Here is a 21,725-nt window from a genome sequence, read left to right as displayed (position 1 = left end):
CATTCCGATTAATCGCTCGACCTCTAGTGGGTATCTCTCTGTGTGTGTGTGGGTATCTCTGTGTGTGTGTTTGGGTGGGTATCTCTGTGTGTGTGTGTGTGTGTGTGGGTGGGTATCTGTGTGTGTGTGTGTGTGTGTGTGTGTGTGTGTGTGTGTGTGTGTGTGTGTGTGTGTGTGTGTGTGTGTGTGTGTGTGTGTGTGTGTGTGTGTGTGTGTGTGTATCTCTCTGTGTGTGTGGGGGGTATCTCTCTATGTGTGTGTGTGTGTGTGGGTGGGTATCTGTGTGTGGGTGGGTATCTCTCTGTGTGTGTGTGGGTGTGGGTGGGTCTCTGTGTGTGTGTGTGGGTCTCTGTGTGTGGTGGGGGGTATCTCTCTATGTGTGTGTGTGTGTGTGGGTGGGTATCTCTCTGTGTGTGTGGGTGTGGGTGGGTCTCTGTGTGTGTGGGGGGGGTATCGCTCTATGTGTGTGTGTGTGTGTGGGTGGGTCTCTCATGAACCCACTAGTCTAGCCCCAGGCCCCTCTACTCCTGAAGAACCTGTCCAGAACCCCCTCAATCCCCACTGGTCAGCCTGTAGCCCCAGCTCTGTGCTAGGAGGTGGGAAACAGGCATGGATTAGGGAAAGAGAGATGGAAGGAGAAATAGAGGGAGAGACGAGGGGGAACGATGGAGGACGAGAGGGTAGAAAGAGGAAAGGGAGATGGACAAGGGAGGCAGGAAAGGATGCAAGGAGGAGGGATAGATAGAAGGAAGGATGGAAGGAGTGATGGTTGGAGAGAGGGAGTGAGTGATGGAGTGAGGGAGTAGCCACAGAAGTGGGTCATGGTATTGTGATGCGATGGGAAGCGACACACGAGAGAAAGACAGACTCATGGACGCCTCTGTCTGTGTCACGCTGCTTGCACACACACATACGCATACGCACACACACATACACACAGCGAGACCTTAGCTCACTTCACTGCACGAACGCACATAAGGGGAAAACATGGCTTTCAAGACCTACCTACACAGTAAGACTTACACAGTAAGACTTACACAGCAAGACATACACAGCAAGACATACACAGCAAGACTTACACAGCAAGATGTACACAACAAGACGTACACAGCAAGACTTACACAGCAAGACTTACACAGCAAGACTTACACAGCAAGACTTACACAGCAAGACTTACACAGCAAGACTTTCACAACAAGACTTACACAGCAAGACTTACACAGCTTTATGCATTAGTAATAACCTGAGACCTAGATGCTAGTTTTGAATAAAGGTATAAGTTATAGAGTTGAAGGGCCAGGCAGGCGTATTTGGGTCATTGTTTATTTGGGCTTTTGCTATGCCATCCCTCTGTGATGCATGTTTTCCCCAGGCCTGCAGAGAGCGGAGATGAAGAGGTGGAGGGGTGGAGGAGAGGAGAGGAGGGGTGGAGGAGAGGAGAGGAGAGGAGAGGAGAGGAGAGGAGAGGAGAGGAGAGGAGAGGAGAGGAGAGATGATGTTGTTCTCGGAGAGCAGAGGGTTAAAGAGAGGGGGGTGTTTAGACTTTCTCTATGGATGCCCCCAGGCCCCACTACAGAACTGTCTCTATGGACCTCCCCAGGCCCCACTACAGAACTGTCTCTATGGACCCCCTCAGGCCCCACTACAGAACTGTCTCTATGGACCCCCCCAGGCCCCACTACAGAACTGTTTCTATGGACCCCCCCAGGCCCCACTACAGAACTGTCTCTATGGACCCCCCCAGGCCCCACTACAGAACTGTCTCTATGGACCCCCCAGGCCCAACTACAGAACTGTCTCTATGGACCCCCCAGGCCCCACTACAGAACTGTTTCTATGGACCCCCCAGGCCCAACTACAGAACTGTCTATATGGACCTCCCCAGGCCCCACTACAGAATTGTTTCTATGGACCCCCCCAGGCCCCACTACAGAACTGTCTCTATGGACCCCCCCAGGCCCCGCTACAGAACTGTTTCTATGGACCCCCCCCCAGGCCCCACTACAGAACTGTCTCTATGGACCCCCCCAGGCCCCACTACAGAACTGTCTCTATGGACCCCCCAGGCCCCACTACAGAACTGTTTCTATGGACCCCCCCCCCCAGGCCCCACTACAGAACTGTGTGTCTGTGTGTGTCACCACTGTCTGACTAGGCCTATACAGTGTGTTTATATGTGTTCTACACTCTAGGGTATGTTCTGATGCTAAAGTAATCTCTCTGCCTATGAGATGCTATGTTCTGATGCTAAAGTAATCTCTCTGCCTATGAGATGCTATGTTCTGATGCTAAAGTAATCTCTCTGCCTATGAGATGCTATGTTCTGATGCTAAAGTAATCTCTCTGCCTATGAGATGCTATGTTCTGATGCTAAAGTAATCTCTCTGCCTATGAGATGCTATGTTCTGATGCTACAGTAATCTCTATGACTATGGTATGCTATGTTCTGATGCTAAAGTAATCTCTATGACTATGGTATGCTATGTGATCCCAGTTGGCTTTAGCCCCTCCACATCAAAAGCCTAGTGACTGACAGAGAGAGAGAGAGAGAGATGGTGTGATGTCCTCGGAATCCTCTAGCTTTGGGATTTGCTTTTTCTCTTAGCAGTGAGTTCAGTTAGCTGCTTCTTTGTCCTGGGCTCTTCCTAGGTTTAGTAAGCCTCAGTATCATTTCTCTGGTCTGGTACTTCCTACTGTCTGTAAACACAGACCTCTGTGGCCTTGGTTAGCTCATAATATGGTAATTTAGCAGACACCTTTATCCAAAGCCATTTGCAGTGTTGCAGAACTGAGCAGAACAGAGCAGAACAGAACAGAACAGAACAGAACCTAGCAGAACAGAACCGAGCAGAACAGAACAGAACCTAGCAGAACAGAACAGAGCAGAACAGAACAGAACAAAACAGAACAGAACAAAACAGAGCAGAACAAAACAGAGCAGAACAGAAAAGAGCAGAACAGAACAGATTAAGCCAGATTAGAGGCCAGGTCACAAGGGACATAAAGAGGATTAAACCAGCTGGACATTACAAGACAGAAGCTCTGCTAACTCTCTGCCTCTTTATCCACCACACCAACTGACACCAACAACTCTGTACCATGCCAGAAAAGTCAAGGAGCTAAAACGTTAGCTAACCCTGCCTTGGCATTACAGTAGTTCTGTTAGCTAACCCTGCCTTGGCATTACAGTAGTTCTGTTAGCTAACCCTGCCTTGGCATTACAGTAGTGCTGTTAGCTAACCCTGCCTTGGCATTACAGTAGTTATGTTAGCTAACCCTGCCTTGGCATTACAGTAGTTATGTTAGCTAACCCTGCCTTAGCATTACAGTAGTTATGTTAGCTAACCCTCCCTTGACAATACAGTAGTGCTGTTAGCTAACCCTGCCTTGGCATTACAGTGGTTCTGTTAGCTAACCCTGCCTTGGCAATACAGTAGTTCTGTTAGCTAACCCTGCCTTGGCATTACAGTAGTTCTGTTAGCTAACCCTGCCTTGGCATTACAGTAGTGCTGTTAGCTAACCCTGCCTTGGCATTACAGTAGTTATGTTAGCTAACCCTGCCTTGGCATTACAGTAGTGCTGTTAGCTAACCCTGCCTTGGCATTACAGTAGTTATGTTAGCTAACCCTGCCTTGGCATTACAGTAGTTATGTTAGCTAACCCTGCCTTAGCATTACAGTAGTTATGTTAGCTAACCCTCCCTTGACAATACAGTAGTGCTGTTAGCTAACCCTGCCTTGGCATTACAGTGGTTCTGTTAGCTAACCCTGCCTTGGCAATACAGTAGTTCTGTTAGCTAACCCTGCCTTAGCATTACAGTAGTTATGTTAGCTAACCCTGCCTTGGCATTACAGTAGTTCTGTTAGCTAACCCTGCCTTAGCATTACAGTAGTTCTGTTAGCTAACCCTGCCTTAGCATTACAGTAGTTCTGTTAGCTAACCCTGCCTTGGCATTACAGTAGTTATGTTAGCTAACCCTGCCTTGGCATTACAGTAGTTATGTTAGCTAACCCTGCCTTGGCATTACAGTAGTTATGTTAGCTAACCCTGCCTTAGCATTACAGTAGTTATGTTAGCTAACCCTGCCTTGGCATTACAGTAGTTATGTTAGCTAACCCTGCCTTAGCATTACAGTAGTTATGTTAGCTAACCCTGCCTTGGCAATACAGTAGTTCTGTTAGCTAACCCTGCCTTGGCATTACAGTGGTTCTGTTAGCTAACCCTGCCTTGGCATTACAGTGGTTAGACTACTACTAATGAAAAGTAAAGAAGCTGTACGCACTCATCCATTACTGATCTACAGGAAACGTCTACCAACACCAAGGTGCTAGTGTGACCTTAAACCAATCTCTCCTTCAAGGGATATGTAGGTACAGAGAGATCAATATCATTGTTATGGCCCAGTGCTGTTGTAGGGCCTGCTTCTCTCTAATGATTATTCTGCAGAAAAACAGTACCTGGTGGTGGGGGTTGGAACAGCAGGCTGTGTGATGGGAGCTGGTTGGACTTGTTTGTGTCAGCAGCTAGCCTAATGAGTGAGATTAGATGCATGTAGCCTAATGGAGCCTTCTGACGTACATAGTGGTGACTCAATCGTGTGTGTGTGTGTGTGTGTGTGTGGTGTGTGTGTGTGTGTGTGTGTGTGTGTGTGTGTGTGTGTGTGTGTGTGTGTGTGTGTGTGTGTGTGTGTGTGTGTGTGTGTGTGTGTGTGTGTGTGTGTGTGTGTGTGTGTGAGTGAGTGAGTGGTATTCTCTTTCCCGCTGTATGTATAATAACAGAATGTAATTGGATCTTGAGCACCTGGCGACTGACTGACTGATTCTGAGATGTTGTCAGAGCATTTTAGCTTCAGATATGTCCACTTTCATCTGTTTTCTGTAAATGTGTGTGAAGCATTGTGGAAAACATTGGAACACCCACAGTGAACAACAGCATACACATACGCACGCATGCAGGGGCACACACACACACACACACACACACACACACACACACACACACACACACACACACCCTAGATTCTGCTCACTGTTGCTGTCCCTAAAATGAACCTAAGCTGGTTCAAGTAAAGTAGCAACATAATTTAGACAAGTGTTCTGTATCAACGTAGATGTAACACCAGATGAGTGACAGAATTGAATTATTCAACTGTCGTTTGTTTTAAAAAATACTTGATTTTCGCTGTCGGGGCTATAAGAAAAAACTACCAGGCAACTGGATCTAATCTCCTTCTCTCTTCCTCCTTTTCTCTCTTCCTCCTCTCTCTCTTCTTCTGCTCCTCTCCCTCGTTTAGACTCCTCCACTAACTACATCAGACAGCTGGAGACCAAAATGAGGATATTGGAAGACGACAACAACAAGCTTTTAACGCAGGTGAGGCCACTCACACACACACACACACACACACACACACACACACACACACACACACACACACACACACACACACACACACAGTACAGAGCCCTCGTGTGATGTCGCCCACAATAGAGGGGAGGAGGGTGGGAGAGGGGAGGAGGGTAGGTGGGAGAGAGGGAGGCTCTTCTAGTTCACCAGGAGTTCACCTGGTTTTGGGGGAGGGGGGGACCAGTCTAAATTTTGCCTTACATCAACATGTCAGGTGCATCAGCTTCCCGACGAGACGACATCAACACACACACACACACACACACACACACACACACACACACACACACACACACACACACACACACACACACACACACACACACACACACACACACACACACACACACACACACACACACACACACACACACAGGCTAGTGAACGAAACATTAAACGTGTTCTCTTGTCGTATACGTAGGCTTATATGCACTTTTAAACCCATGTGCAGTCAATCCTAAAACCTATCTCAGCATAATCATCAGCCATATGTTCTAACATTAAATATGTTTTGTATTTTTTATCCTTTGCCATAACATTGTGCTGTATGTTATGCTATTATGTGAGGCTCAGTTCACTTCAGGGCAAGCACCTTCAAGAACCGTATCATAAACCAACTCAGGTATCAGCTCAGTTCACTTCAGGGCAAGCACCTTCAAGAACCGTACCATAAACCAACTCAGGTATCAGCTCAGTTCACTTCAGGGCAAGCACCTTCAAGAACCGTACCATAAACCAACTCAGGTATCAGCTCAGTTCACTTCAGGGCAAGCACCTTCAAGAACCGTACCATAAACCAACTCAGGTATCAGCTCAGTTCACTTCAGGGCAAGCACCTTCAAGAACCGTACCATAAACCAACTCAGGTATCAGCTCAGTTCACTTCGATCACCGTACCATAAACCAACTCAGGTATCAAGGAAACGAGGAAACGTAGGTTTCGCAGAAAAAGATCAGGATGCCTTCCGTTCTGCTAGCTAACGTTCAATTGCTGGAAAATAAATGGGAAGAACTGAAAGCACGTATATCCAACCAACGGGACATTAAAAACTGTAATATCTTATGTTTCACCAAGTCGTGGCTGAACAACGACATTAAGAACATACAGCTGGCGGGTTATACACTCTATTGGCAGGATAGAACAGCAGCCTCTGGTAAAGACACGAGGCGGGGGCCTATGCATATTTGTAAACAATAGCTGGTGCACGATATCTAAGGAAGTCTCATGGTTTTGCTCGCCTGAGGTAGAGTATATTATGATAAGCTGTAGACCACAATATCTACCTAGAGAGTTTATCTGTATTTTTTTGTAGCTATCCACATACCACCATAGACCGAGGCTGGCACTAAAACTGCACTCAATGAGCTGTATTCCATCATAAGCAAACAGGAAAACGCTAATCCAGAGGCGGTGCTCCTAGGGGCTGGGGACTTTAATGCAGGGAAACTTAAATCAGTTTTACCTCATTTCTATCAGCATGTTAAATATTCAACCAGAGGGAAAAAAACTCCGGACCACCTTTACTCCACACACAGAGACACATACAAAGCTCTCCCTCACCCTATATTTGGCAAATCTGACCATAACTCTATCCTCTTGATTCCTGCTTATAAGCAAAAATTAAAGCAGGAAGCAGCAGTGACTAGATCAATAAAAAAGTGGTCAGATAAAGCAGATGCTAAACTACAGGACTGTTTTGCTAGCACACACTGGAATATGTTCCGGGATTCTTCTGATGGTATTGAGGAGTTCACCACATCAGTCACTGGCTTTATCAATAAGTGCATTGAGGATGTCGTCCCCACAGTGACTGTACGTACATACCCCAACCAGAAGCCATGGATTACAGGTAACATTCGCACAGAGCTAAAGGGTAGAACTGCCGCTTTCAAGGAGCTGGACTCTAACCCGGAAGCTTATAAGAAATCCCTCTATGACCTCCGACGAACCATCAAACAGGCAAAGCATCAGTACAGGACTAAGATCGAGTCGTACTACACCGGCTCTGACGCTTGTCGGATGTCGTATGGCTTGCAAACTATTACAGACTACAAAGGGAAGCACAGCCGAGAGCTGTCCAGTGACACGAGCCTACCAGACAAGCTAAATAACTTCTATGCTCGACTTCGAGGCAAATAACACCGAAATATGCATGAGAGCATCAGCTGTTCTGGATGACTGTGTGATCATGCTTTCCGCAGCCGATGTGAGTAAGACCTTTAAACAGGTCAACATCCACAAGGCCGCTGGGCCAGACGGATTACCAGAACGTGTACGCCGAGCATGTCTTCACTGACATTTTCAACCTCTCCCTGTCTGAGTCTGTAATACCAACATGTTTCAAGCAGACCACCATAGTTCCTGTGCCCAAGAACACTAAGGTAACCTGCCTAAATGACTACCGACCCGTAGCACTCACATCTGTAGCCATGAAATGCTTTGAAAGGCTGGTCATGGCTTACATCAACACCATTATCCCAGAAACCCTAGACCCACTCCAATTTGCATACCACACCTACAGATCCACAGATGATGCAATCTCTATTGCACTCCACACTGCCCTTTCCCACCTGGACAAAAGGAACACCTATGTGAGAATGCTATTCATTGACTACAGCTCAGCGTTCAACACCATAGTACCCTCAAAGCTCATCACTAAGCTAAGGATCCTGGGACTAAACACCTCCCTCTGCAACTGGATCCTGAACTTCCTGACGGGCAACCCCCAGGTGGTTAGGGTAGGTAACAACACATCCGTCACGCTGATCTTCAACACGGAGGCCCCTCAGGGGTGCGTGCTCAGTCCCCTCCTGTGCTCCCTGTTCACTCATGACTGCACGGCCAGGCACGACCCCAACACCATCATTAAGTTTGCTGATCACCGACAACGATGAGAGAGCCTATAGGGAGGAGGTCAGAGACCTGACTGTGTGGTGCAAGGACAACAACCTCTCCCTCAATGTGATAAAGACAAAGGAGATGATTGTGTACTACAGGAAAAGGAGGACCAAGCACACCCCCATTCTCATTGACGGGGCTGTAGTGGAGCAGGTTGAGAGCTTCAAGTTCCTTGCCGTCCACATCACCAACAAACTAACATGGTCCAAGCACACCAAGACAGTCATGAAGAGGGCACGACAAAACCTATTCCCCCTCAGGAGACTGAAGAGATTTGGCATGGGTCCTCAAATCCTCAAAAGGTTCTACAGCTGCACCATCAAGAGCATCCTGACGGGTTGCATCACTGCCTGGTATGGCAACTGCTCGGCCTCCGACCGCAAGGCACTACAGAGGGTAGTGCGTACAGCCCAGTACATCACTGGGGCCAAGCTTCCTGCCATCCAAGACCGCTATACCAGGCGGTGTCAGAGGAAGGCCCTAAAAATTGTCAAATACTCCAGTCACCCCAGTCATAGACGGTTCTCTCTGCTACCGCATGGAAGCGGAATGGGACTGCCAAGTCTAGGTCCAAAAGGCTTCTAAACAACTTCTAAACAACTTCTACCCCCAAGCCATAAAACTCCTGAACAGCCAATCAAATGGCTACCCAGACTATTTGCACCCCCCCCCCATGCTGCAGCTACTCTCTGTTATTATGTATTCATAGCCACTTTAATAACTCTACCTGCATGTACATAATTACCTCAATTACCTCGACACAGGTGACCCCACACATTGACACATTGACTCTGTACCGGTACCGCCTGTACCGCTGTTGTTATTACTGCTGCTCTTTAATTATTTGTTATTCTTATTGCTTACTTTTTTAGGGATTTTCTTAAAACTGCATTGTTGGTTAAGGGCTTGTACGTAAGTAAGCATTTCACTGTAAGCGCATGTGACCAATACAATTTGAGTTGATTTGATTTGATTTGAGTTAATTTCAGGGCAAGCATCTTAAAGCACTGTACCATAAACCAACTCAGGTATCAGCTCAGTTCACTTCAAGCACCGTACCGATAAACCAATTCAAGTATTGGCTTTGAAGACATAAATGCGATTTTATAGATTTTAATTTAGATATTTTATTATTTTTTTGTCACTTATTTTTACCAATTATCTCCCTTCAGATTACTATGTAGGCAAAGTGTGTGGGCTGAAACTAATGACACCAAACTTTTATCATCAGGGCAATTAAAAGCAATTAATAAGTAGGCCTAAAGATTGGCCTGCAGTACCTTTTACATAAGGACCCCTAATATTAACTTTAATTTAGAAACCTTTTGGTAAGATAATAACGTATATCCCTGCTTTGTGATCGTCACAGATAAAGCACCTGTCTAATATCCTCCTACGTAGCAAGACATGGTGGTTGGTGGCTCAAAAGATGTTGCCAAGTGTTTCGTGTTAAAGCTTATTCAGTCACAGTGTACTTTGTTTTACACTAACCTCAGAGTCACACAGAACAACCTGTCAGCCATCCTCTCATAACATATCATGTTCCCCACATTCAGCCCTGTAGCATATATAGCTTATCACAGATACAGAGAAATAAGGTACCTCTCCAACTCTAAGGTGCTACAGTGTGTTGTGTTGTACCGAGGCCTGGGAGGTGAGTGCTATGCTACAGTGTGTTATGAAGCATGAACAGCACAGCAAAACGTTTGTCTCAGGGATGTCTGGTTGGTGAATAATTGATCTCTCTATGGGGGCGACACAGAGAGCGCAGGTATAAGAACCAGACATCATTAATGCATGGCTGACAGCTAGTGTATGTAACCAAGAAAATGAACACGTCCTGAAAGTTGTATGAATGTCCGCTTGTTGATCGGTTGTTGTTGACGTCGAGGAATTTTTCCATTGTTCTTGACCAGTGGTTCCCAAACTTGTTATAGTCCCGTACCCTTTCAAACATTCAACCTCCAGCTGCGTAGCCCTCTAGCACCGGGGTCAGCGCACTCTCAAATGTTGTTTTTTGCCATTATTGTAAGCCTGCCACACACACACACACACACACACACACACACACACACACACACACACACACACACACACACACACACACACACACACACACACACACACACACACACTTAAACATAAGAATGAGTGTGAGTTTTTGTCACAGCCCGGCTTGTGGGAAGTGACAAAGAGCTCTTATAGGACAAGGGCACAAATAATAATATAATAATAATCAATAATTTTGCTCTTTATTTAGCCATCTTCCATATAAAACCTTCTTTGTTCATAAAAAAATTGTGAATAACTCACCACAGGTTAATGAGAAGGGTGTGCTTGAAAGGATGCACATAACTCTGCAATGTTGGGTTGTATTTTAGAGAGTCTGTCTTAAATCATTTTCCACACACAGTCTGTGCCTGTATTTAGTTTTCATGCTAGTGAGGGCAGCGAATCCACTCTCACATACAGTAGGTACGTAGTTGCAAAGGGCATCAGTGTCTTAACAGCACGATTTGCCAAGGCAGGATACTCTGAACGCAGCCCAATCCATAAATCTTGCAGTGGCTTCTGATTAAATTAAATTTGCACAGAACCACTTGTTGCAATTTCGATGAGGCTCTTGTTCAGATATCGGTAAGTGGCCTGAGGCAGGGGATGAAAGGGATAACGAATCCAGTTGTTTGTGTTGCTCGTTTCGGGAAAGTACCTACGTATTTGCGCACCCAGCTCACTCAGGTGCTTCGCAATATAACATTTGTCATACAATAATGGAAAGACCTGTGTGTTATCCTTGTTAATGCAGAGAGAAAAGAGCTCCAACTTCTTAATCATGGCCTCACTTTTGTCCCGCACATTGAATATAGTTGCGGAGAGTCCCTGTAATCCTAGATTCAGATCATTCGGGTGAGAGAGAACATCACCCAGATAGGCCAGTCGTGTGAGAAACTCATTGTTACGGATACAGGTATCCTGAGTGTGTATCCTGTGTGTGTATTTCTTTTATCTCCTTCTCCCCTCACAGGTGACAATCATCATTCCCCAATCAGAAGACACCTGCTCCTTTTCCCTAACCCAATCACATCCCCTTTCCCTTGGTTTAAAAACCCAGTCAGTTCAAGCTCTCTGTAGCGCAATCTCTCTGTCACTCATTCTCTCGCCCTCTTGCTTTGTAGGCTAGAGCTCTCTTTTGTTTTTGCAACTACATGTCACTTTGTCCATCCCACCTGTGAGTATTGTTTTGTTATGGTGTTTGACTGTTTGTTTGTTGGTGGGAAAAGGGGGTAACAAGCCAAGTCGCCCATGGGCCTACATTGCACGTAGGAAAACTGTCTGAATACACTAGTTAGAACTGGGCGGACCACCCACTATTTTTGGTTAGTTAGCTGGCGGTTGTTGAAGTAGGCTAGACTAGCTTAGGGGTGTTTTTGGATATTTGTTTCTTTCCTTGGGTCCAGCTCAGCCCCTTTTCCCGCCCCCCTTTACCATGTGTTTAACAATAAACCATGAGTGTTTGACGGTAGATTTAAGTTGTCTGTGGCTTTTGTTCTCACTGTTCCTTTTCACTGTTATAATTTGCATGAGTTATGTTACGGGTCTCGTTTCCATCCCCCCCTAGACTGCAAGGCCAAAGGGATTCGTAACACATCATCATCCAAGCGGTCAGACAAGTGAAAATTATGGTCAGTAAAGAACTTTAAGCTCGTCTCTCAATTAAAAGAAATGGGTCAGTACTTTGCCCTTGATAACCAGTGCACTTCTGTATGTTGTAAAAACGTTACATGGTCGCTGCCCATATCATTGCATAATGCAGAAAATACACGAGAGTTCAGGGGACTTGCTCTAACAAAGTTAGCCATTTTCACTGTCGTGTTCAAAACGTCTTTCAAGCTGTCAGGCATTCCCTTGGCGTTACCACTCCACTATGTCTCCCTGTCATGGATTTTGCGCCATCAGTACAGATACCAACACATCTTGACCACCAAAGTCCATTTGATGTCACAACGCTGTCCAGTACTTTAAAAATATTCTCTCGAATTGTCCTAAACATAACAGACATATGCCAGGCCTGCTGACTCATCCAGCTGTAACACATACAGTTCACTGGCTTTTTTATTTTACCTTTATGTAATTAGGCAAGTCAGTTAAGAACAAATTCCTATTTTCAATTACAACCTAGGAACAGTGGGTTAACTGCCTTGTTCAGGGGCAGAATAGCATATTTTTACCTTGTCAGCTTGGGGATTTGATCTTGCAACCTTTCAGTTACTAGTCCAACACTCTAACCACTATGCTACCTGCCGGCTTGTATACGAAGCAGTAATTCACTGCTGTGTCGTGAAGCAGTGTTGTTTGATGAAGGCATTGTCTGTATAGTTTTTGGGGCCTTTTCCCCCAGCTTTGTCCCAGCCATATCCACGGCAGCAGGAAGAATTAAGTCCTCCGCAATAGTATGGGGCTTACCTGTCCTAGCCACTTGGTAGCTCACCATATAAGACGCTTCTAGCCCCTTCTTATTAATGGTATGTGTTGCTTTTATACATGTCTTACTTGTAATGGGGTGAGTGACTGGTTGCCGAGAAGTCAGGCGCAGGAGAGCAGAGATGGGTGATAACAGGAGACTTTAATATACACCCTGGCCCACAGGCGAGGCAGGACAAAGCACAACCACGGTAACATGAACCGGATTACACAAAACAAACAAACCTAGGTTTGAAACAAACCTAGTGCAAGCCAGCATGTAGCGTAACACCCTACACAAAGAACAATTCCACGCACAGACATGGGGGAAACAGAGGGTAATATACATTTAGTCTGATGAGGGAATGTGAACCAGGTGTGCGGGAAAACAAGACAAAACAAATGGAAAATGAAAGGTGGAGTGGCGATGGCTAGAAGACCGGTGACGTCGACCGCCGAATGCCGCCCGAACAAGGAGAGGGACCGACTTCAGCGGAAGTCGTGACATTCAAGTAGTAATGTCATCTTTATTCTCGCTCCAAAAACTCCTGTGGCTTGTTTTTCAAATTGTCATATTTCGTTTCTAAATATCTGTGCAAGAGTGAAGGTTTCCCGTGAGAGAGTAACAGTTAATGTGATTGGATGTTAATTATTTGACTAGGCTACCTGTATTTGACATTGTTATTTCGCTGAACACTAGATGGTTACATTTTATTTTTGGCAGTGAAACGAGGATACTCAGGTGAGAGAAGAAACTCACCCAAATGTATAGCCCCGTTTGAAAATGTAAATTTTTTACTGAATTATAAAAAAATTTAATTGAAATGTGAATTTTTATTTGGCGTACCCCCGATGGCATTGCACATACCCCAGCTTGGGAATACCTGTTATAGACTAATGGAGAAAAGTAACGTACAATGTTACTTCCTCCATTAGTCTATAACTTACATTGTTTTAGATTTATGGAGAAAAGTAACTTACAATGTTATAGACCTATAGAGAAAGTAACTTACTTTAGGTATATGGAAAGAAAGTGAGGTAGATTTCTACACCTAATTATAAGGTATTTAATGTATTTACTCAATACTCCAGAGATGTGTCGTAAAGTTAACATGTCACAATACTAGCCAATGTAATTTCTACTTCTCCTGTTCTATGGAGAGATTTACTACTTCTGTTCTGTGGAGATTTTGTTCCTACTTCTCCTGTTTGGTGGAGATATTTCCCACGTCCATGTGTTGTGAATGTGAAGCAGTGAAACTGAGTTTATTGTAAAGGGAACAATACGAGATTACCAATGGAATGTAGACCCTATTAACGGCCTTTATTGTGTGGTTTACACTTAAAAATTTGTAAAGAGCAAGTAGGCAGTGGGCTAGACACAACAATGGAAAGACCTGGACACAATGGAAAGAGGTTGGCACACCCCTATTTAGCATATTCACAAAAACTCTGCCTTAAACTACTTTTAAAGGTACTTGAATAATTAGTGACTTCTGTCTACTTGAGTATTGAAGTGTGTTATTATAACAGTCCCCCTGTCCACGGACATACATGTACCTCTTTAGAAAGACTAGTGTAGTGTTACTCTGGCTCGGCTGTACAATAGTTCAACAGTCTGTTAAGAGTGGACAGGAGAAGAGGGGACCGCATCCTGTCCTAGTGTCGTGGACACCTGTTCCACCATGGCCCCTCATCATAACTTAGACAGGAAGTGATGTGTGACGCTGGGCCAGGGTTCCTTCCTGTCACCTCTCAGGACATTGTGATGGATGGGGAACAGGGCTGTTGCCATGAAGAGATGCCAGCCTGTCTTACAGACCAATAGTGTATTGTTCAGTTTGTCTCGCTCGGCAGTATAAGAAGCGGAGGTGGAAGTTGGGAAGTATGTTTCATTAAATAAAGCATAATGCCAAGGATGTGGGATTCTTCGAAGGCTGGAAGCAGAGACGGAGGATCTCAATTTTCATTGGGAGGCAAGGGAGAAATAATGTTGTGATGGTAAAAGGTGAGGAGCAAGGGAAACACGTTATGTTCTTCTATCCTCGCGGGGACCTAAAATGGTAAAAGACTGAAGGTGGAATGCTGGAGGACTAAAGGAGGGGTAGAAGAAGAGAAAATTAGGGACTTTTTTTTCAAATGTATTTATTTTTATTTAACCAGGCAAGTCAGTTAAGAACAAATTCTTATTTTACAATGACGGCCTACCCCAGCCAAACCCTAACCAGGACGACGCTGGGCCAATTGTGCAACGCCCTATGGGACTCCCGATCACAGCCGGTTGTGATACAGCCAGGGATCGAACCAGGGTGTCTGTAGTGACATCTCTAACACCGAGATGCAGTGCCTTAGATCGCTGCACTACTCGGGAGCTGGAGGAGTGACGGGATGGGGGGAATGTGAAGGAACATGAGCCAGAGGTGCAGTGATGGAATGCTAATTTTATCTCTGGAGCGCATGTCATTGTGGGAGAAGACTGTGTTCTGCATTCAGTCCCCTGACACCTAGGAGCGCCAGACGTGACACACACGCATAGCTCACTGGGTTTATTTACAGCTCTGGTTCTACTAGCATCACGTGTTTGCACGCGCTGGCAGCGTACGGTGCAAACAATTACGTGACATGGGGAAATGTCATAAGGAACATGGGTTCCCTCCCTCAGATGGGTTCCCTCCCTCAGGGAACAGTGGTCTAGAGAACATAAAGACGTTTCTTTCTGTGGTCCAGCCGTGTGTATGGGTAAAAAAAGTGTGTAGGCCTATGGTGGATTGGTCAGTGTATGACGACGTCTCTCTCTCCTCTCTGTCCCCAGCAGCAGTGTAACCCAGGGGACCTTCGTGTCCTGAGGAAGGGGATGACTCTGTACCACTCTGAGTCTCAGCTGTCATCCCTGCCACAACGCCAGGACGCACTGCACAACGTGAGTACACACACAAACGCATTATGTTCTTCTATCCTCGTGGGGACCTACAATTCATTTCCATTCAAAATCCTATATTCCCTAAACCTAACTCCTAATTGTAAACCAAACCTAACCCCTAAACTTAAAAATAGCCTTAGTTCTCCCCACGTGGGAGAATTTTCCTTGTTTTATTATCCTTGTGGGGATTTTGGGGGATTGTAGGTCCCTACAAGGATAGAAGAACCCCCCCCCCACACACACACACACCTCTCTTTACTTACAGAATACACATCTTCACCCTCTTTTCTTACCCCCATCCTCTGCCTTTCTTTCTCCCACTCTAACACATCTCAACCACCCACTGACTCACCAAGCCTTTAGGCTTCTGTCTCCCCAGAGCCTGTTTCAACGGAATCCTGTAGAATGAAATTAATTAGCCATTCTGACCCCTGACCTTTAACCTCTCCACTACCAGAGGAGACTGACCAGCTGGTAATTGAGAGAAACCAGACCTCTCTTTGACAACACCCTGATGACCTCACTCCACAGAATCAATACTGCATTTAATCAGGATCTAGGGTATGACCCAGTACACAGGCGCTACATACAGCCCCAGTACTTCCTTTAACCAGGGCCTACAGTAGCATACTGACAGGCCTAAGACACCCAGTACACTGGGCCTGTCCTTCAGTCTCACAAAATGCCCATGACCTTTGACCCACGAGTCTCTTCCAGGCGGGACAGGAGCAGGGAGGATGGCCAAAAGAGGGGGGAGCAGGTGTCTACTAACCGCCTCATGCTCTCATCTCTCACTCTGACTCACTCTCTCTCTCCCGTGGAACAGTGTGTCAATGACTTCAGAGGCTACTATATACTGAACCGTCATATTTCCATGGAGAAGAGATTACCATAGAACAAGATGTTATTTTCTACCTCTATTGACATGACTTGCCTGGTTAGAGCTGAATGAATACAATATCCTCAGACTTACACACTTGTGTGTGTGTAAGCACAACAAATGAGTGAGACAAAGCTCAGTTCATTTGATTCACACAGACACTAGATAGTCCGTTCCTATTCTCCACTAAGACTCTAACACTAGAAACTACGGTTTCTGACTGTATCTGTTCCTCTCCATACTGGAAGGCCTAAATAAGGCTGATTATGCAGGGACTGAACACAGGACTCAACATCCATATCTGCACTGTCCAAAACCTTTACTTACCAAGCAAGGAATAAAACCCAAGAGCAGTTCTGCTAACACATCTCCACACTGTGGGTCCTACTAACACATCTCCACACTGTGGGTCCTACTAACACATCTCCACACTGTGGGTCCTACTAACACATCTCCACACTGTGGGTCCTACTAACACATCTCACACTGTGGGTCCTACTAACACATCTCACACTGTGGGTCCTACTAACACATCTCACACTGTGGGTCCTACTAACACATCTCACACTGTGGGTCCTGCTAACACATCTCCACACTGTGGGTCCTGCTAACACATCTCCACACTGTGGGTCCTGCTAACACATCTCCACACTGTGGGTCCTGCTAACACATCTCCACACTGTGGGTCCTGCTAACACATCTCCACACTGTGGGTCCTGCTAACACATCTCCACACTGTGGGTCCTGCTAACACATCTCCACACTGTGGGTCCTGCTAACACATCTCCACACTGTGGGTCCTGCTAACACATCTCCACACTGTGGGTCCTGCTAACACATCTCCACACTGTGGGTCCTGCTAACACATCTCCACACGGTGGGTCCTACTAACACATCTCCACACTGTGGGTCCTACTAACACATCTCACACTGTGGGTCCTACTAACACATCTCACACTGTGGGTCCTACTAACACATCTCACACTGTGGGTCCTACTAACACATCTCACACTGTGGGTCCTACTAACACATCTCACACTGTGGGTCCTACTAACACATCTCACACTGTGGGTCCTGCTAACACATCTCCACACTGTGGGTCCTGCTAACACATCTCCACACTGTGGGTCCTGCTAACACATCTCCACACTGTGGGTCCTGCTAACACATCTCCACACTGTGGGTCCTGCTAACACATCTCCACACTGTGGGTCCTGCTAACACATCTCCACACTGTGGGTCCTGCTAACACATCTCCACACTGTGGGTCCTGCTAACACATCTCCACACTGTGGGTCCTGCTAACACATCTCCACACGGTGGGTCCTACTAACACATCTCCACACTGTGGGTCCTACTAACACATCTCACACTGTGGGTCCTACTAACACATCTCACACTGTGGGTCCTACTAACACATCTCACACTGTGGGTCCTACTAACACATCTCACACTGTGGGTCCTGCTAACACATCTCCACACTGTGGGTCCTGCTAACACATCTCCACACGGTGGGTCCTACTAACACATCTCCACACTGTGGGTCCTACTAACACATCTCACACTGTGGGTCCTGCTAACACATCTCCACACTGTGGGTTTCACCAGGACACGGTTGGTGCTCTCCCCACCAGACTAACTAGTCTTTCTCCTCTCTCAGGACACGGTTGGTGGTCTCCCCACCAGACTAACTAGTCTTTCTCCTCTCTCAGGACACGGTTGGTGGTCTCCCCACCAGACTAACTAGTCTTTCTCCCCTCTCAGGGCACGGTTGGTGGTCTCCCCACCAGACTAACTAGTCTTTCTCCTCTCTCAGGACACGGTTGGTGGTCTCCCCACCAGACTAACTAGTCTTTCTCCCCTCTCAGGACACGGTTGGTGGTCTCCCCACCAGACTAACTAGTCTTTCTCCTCTCTCAGGACACGGTTGGTGGTCTCCCCACCAGACTAACTAGTCTTTCTCCCCTCTCAGGACACGGTTGGTGGTCTCCCCACCAGACTAACTAGTCTTTCTCCTCTCTCAGGGCACGGTTGGTCGTCTCCCCACCAGACTAACTAGTCTTTCTCCTCTCTCAGGACACGGTTGGTGCTCTCCCCACCAGACTAACTAGTCTTTCTCCTCTCTCAGGACACGGTTGGTGCTCTCCCCACCAGACTAACTAGTCTTTCTCCTCTCAGGACACGGTTGGTGGTCTCCCCACCAGACTAACTAGTCTTTCTCCCCTCTCAGGGCACGGTTGGTGGTCTCCCCACCAGACTAACTAGTCTTTCTCCTCTCTCAGGGCACGGTTGGTGGTCTCCCCACCAGACTAACTAGTCTTTCTCCTCTCTCAGGACACGGTTGGTGCTCTCCCCACCAGACTAACTAGTCTTTCTCCTCTCTCAGGACACGGTTGGTGGTCTCCCCACCAGACTAACTAGTCTTTCTCCTCTCTCAGGACACGGTTGGTGGTCTCCCCACCAGACTAACTAGTCTTTCTCCTCTCTCAGGACACGGTTGGTGGACTCCCCACCAGACTAACTAGTCTTTCTCCCCTCTCAGGGCACGGTTGGTCGTCTCCCCACCAGCGAGTCAACCCCGGTAACAGGCTACCTGTCCTGTGTTCAGAAACCAGAGGCTGTGGTCCACGCCATGAAGGTACGACAACTTCAAATTATCTCTCACAGCACATCACATCAACTACAACAACAGCTCTCCTCATGATAACTCTAAAACAGCCATACGCAACAGGCAGACCGCAGGCCAGATCCGGACAGTGGGGCCCAAAATTCGTTTTTTTAAATAATGGAATTCGGTCGGGATTCGACTCATAGTGTCATATGAACGCAACTAAAACATGAAAAATGTGTAGAATTGCAGGAAATTAGCTTTAAAACTGCAATTTTTTTCTGTGGCTCAGTTGGTAGAGCATGGTGTTTGCAACGCCAGCATGGTGTGTGCAACGCCAGGGTTGTGGGTTCGATTCCCATGGGGGGCCAGTACCAAAAAAAATGAAATGTATGCATTCACTACTGTAAGTCGCTCTGGATAAGAGCGTCTGCTAAATGACTCAAAATGTATAAAAATGTAAAAAGAGGGCTGTGAACAGTTTGAACAGTTTGGGGTCACATGGGTTGTGAGGTGGGGGTTTGTTACTATGCCGATAAATTACAATATCCATCCGGACTTTTGTCACCTAGGACATTTGTATAACCGGACCTTCTCAAAAAAGGAGTATCCCTGCTCTACAATCTCAATGTCACAGCTAAAACACCAACATCAGATCACACTGGAACAGTTCTGACACAGCTGGTTTAAACAGTGAATCACATTTATTCACTAACTTGGTTTTATGATCATATATGCCTGATTGTACCAGGTGTTGGAGGTCCACGAGAACCTGGATAAGAACCAGGGGCCAGAGGACTACGAGGAGGATCTGAGTGAGAAGGAAAAAGCCATCGTTAGAGAGATGTGTAACGTAAGTTGTTGTATAACCCTGAATGCTGATTATACCACGGGTATGACAAAACTTATTTTTACTGCTCTAATTACATTGGTAACTAGTTTATAATATCAATAAGGCACCTCAGGGACTTGTGGTATATGGCCAATATACCACTGTTAAGGGCTGTGTCCAGGCACTCTGCGTTGCGTCGTGCTTAAGAACAGCCCATAGCCGTGGTATGTTAGCCATATACCACGCCCCCTCTGGCCTTGTTGCTTAAGTACTGTACCAGTCAAAAGTTTGGACACACCTACTCATTCAAGGGTTTTTCTTACATTTTTTACTATTTTCTACACTGTAGAATAATAGTGAAGACATCAAAACGATAACACATATGGAATAATGTGTAGGTGCTCTTTAATTAAATTGCACACCTAGCAAGAGACAATTTGGCTTGCGGTGTTTCTGTAATGTCCAATGTAGGCCTACAGTATGTGATGGCAAAGTTTTCAAAACAAATTTCCTCCCGATTGACACCACTCATCATGATATCATTCTGCCTACTTTGCAGTCAACATTTAATGGGGAAGGGTTTTTTGGGGGAGCCTTTAGAAACAGAACACGATGACTGAATTGCACATTGCAAAGATTCAACCAAGATTTTGGACCTTTTGCAATACCTGGTTTGGTTTGCATACTCATTTTTGACTTAGTTAGCATTTACTGGTAGATATAAGTTGAAACATCTTTCCTACCGGCTACCGATGTCGTTATTCTGCGAGCTGCGTCATGCGACAACCAGCTGAGAGCTGCACGCTCTTGCTGCTTGATATTCCTCTGAAACTAGGCTATATTTCACCTGCTTTGTGTTTGTGTAGGCTACTTTGCGGATGATTTCTCTATTGTACTACATAATTGATACAGAGTATACCTCCACTACACTACATTCATAAGCATCAAGTATACGCAATGCCCACTGCATACAGCCTCCACTACACCACTGGTTGCTCCTCTGTGTCTGTGTCCCATCGTGGAGCGGTGTTCTAGTTGGAATATTTTATGAGGCTCTCGCAGCCCAACTAACTGTCAAAGCAATTCATCTCTCTGAGTAGCCAGGAAAAGAGCAGAGCATCCCCTCTTCTCCGCTTCTTCCCTCCATTATTAAAAAAAATGCCTACTGATTAGACGCACAGAGGGACGCACAGAGGGGCGCACAGAGGGGCGCACAGAGGGGCGCACAGAGGGGCGCACAGAGGGGCGCACAGAGGGGCGCACAGAGGGGCGCACAGAGGGGCGCACAGAGGGGCGCACAGAGGGGCGCACAGAGGGGCGCACAGAGGGGCGCACAGAGGGGCGCACAGAGGGGCGCACAGAGGGAGAGAGACGCGCGCGCACAGAGGGAGAGAGACGCGCGCGCACAGAGGGAGAGAGACGCGCGCGCACAGAGGGAGAGAGACGCGCGCGCACAGAGGGAGAGAGACGCGCGCGCACTTAGGGAGAGAGACGCGCGCGCACAGAGGGAGAGAGACGCGCGCGCACAGAGGGAGAGAGACGCGCGCGCACAGAGGGAGAGAGACGCGCGCGCACAGAGGGAGAGAGACGCGCGCGCACAGAGGGAGAGAGACGCGCGCGCACAGAGGGAGAGAGACGCGCGCGCACAGAGGGAGAGAGACGCGCGCGCACAGAGGGAGAGAGACGCGCGCGCACAGAGGGAGAGAGACGCGCGCGCAC

The 21,725-nt window shown here is 46.7% G+C and overlaps 1 protein-coding gene across 4 annotated transcripts in view; it reads left to right on the top strand.

The window, feature by feature from the left end:
- Positions 1-21,725, top strand: part of LOC106571107 (coiled-coil domain-containing protein 85C-B-like) — a 92,508-nt gene that overhangs the window by 65,650 nt on the left and 5,133 nt on the right. The window contains exons 2-5 of one of the 4 annotated variants that reach the window (XM_082961641.1): positions 5,294-5,373; positions 15,582-15,686; positions 19,109-19,204; positions 19,926-20,027. In XM_082961641.1, coding sequence (XP_082817767.1) covers positions 5,294-5,373; positions 15,582-15,686; positions 19,109-19,204; positions 19,926-20,027 — 383 coding nt within the window. Of the gene's footprint in view, positions 1-5,293; positions 5,374-15,578; positions 15,687-18,590; positions 19,087-19,108; positions 19,205-19,925; positions 20,028-21,725 lie in introns of those variants that run through there. The other 3 variants (XM_014143785.3, XM_082961643.1, XM_082961642.1) reach the window with 3 other exon arrangements.

This window comes from Salmo salar, chromosome 15 (assembly GCF_965601325.2).
Source record: "Salmo salar chromosome 15, fSalSal1, whole genome shotgun sequence".
In the NCBI taxonomy this organism is placed as follows: Eukaryota; Metazoa; Chordata; class Actinopteri; order Salmoniformes; family Salmonidae; genus Salmo; species Salmo salar.
The sequence above is the reverse complement of the archived record's forward strand: the minus strand, read 5'-3'. Positions and strand labels throughout refer to the sequence as shown.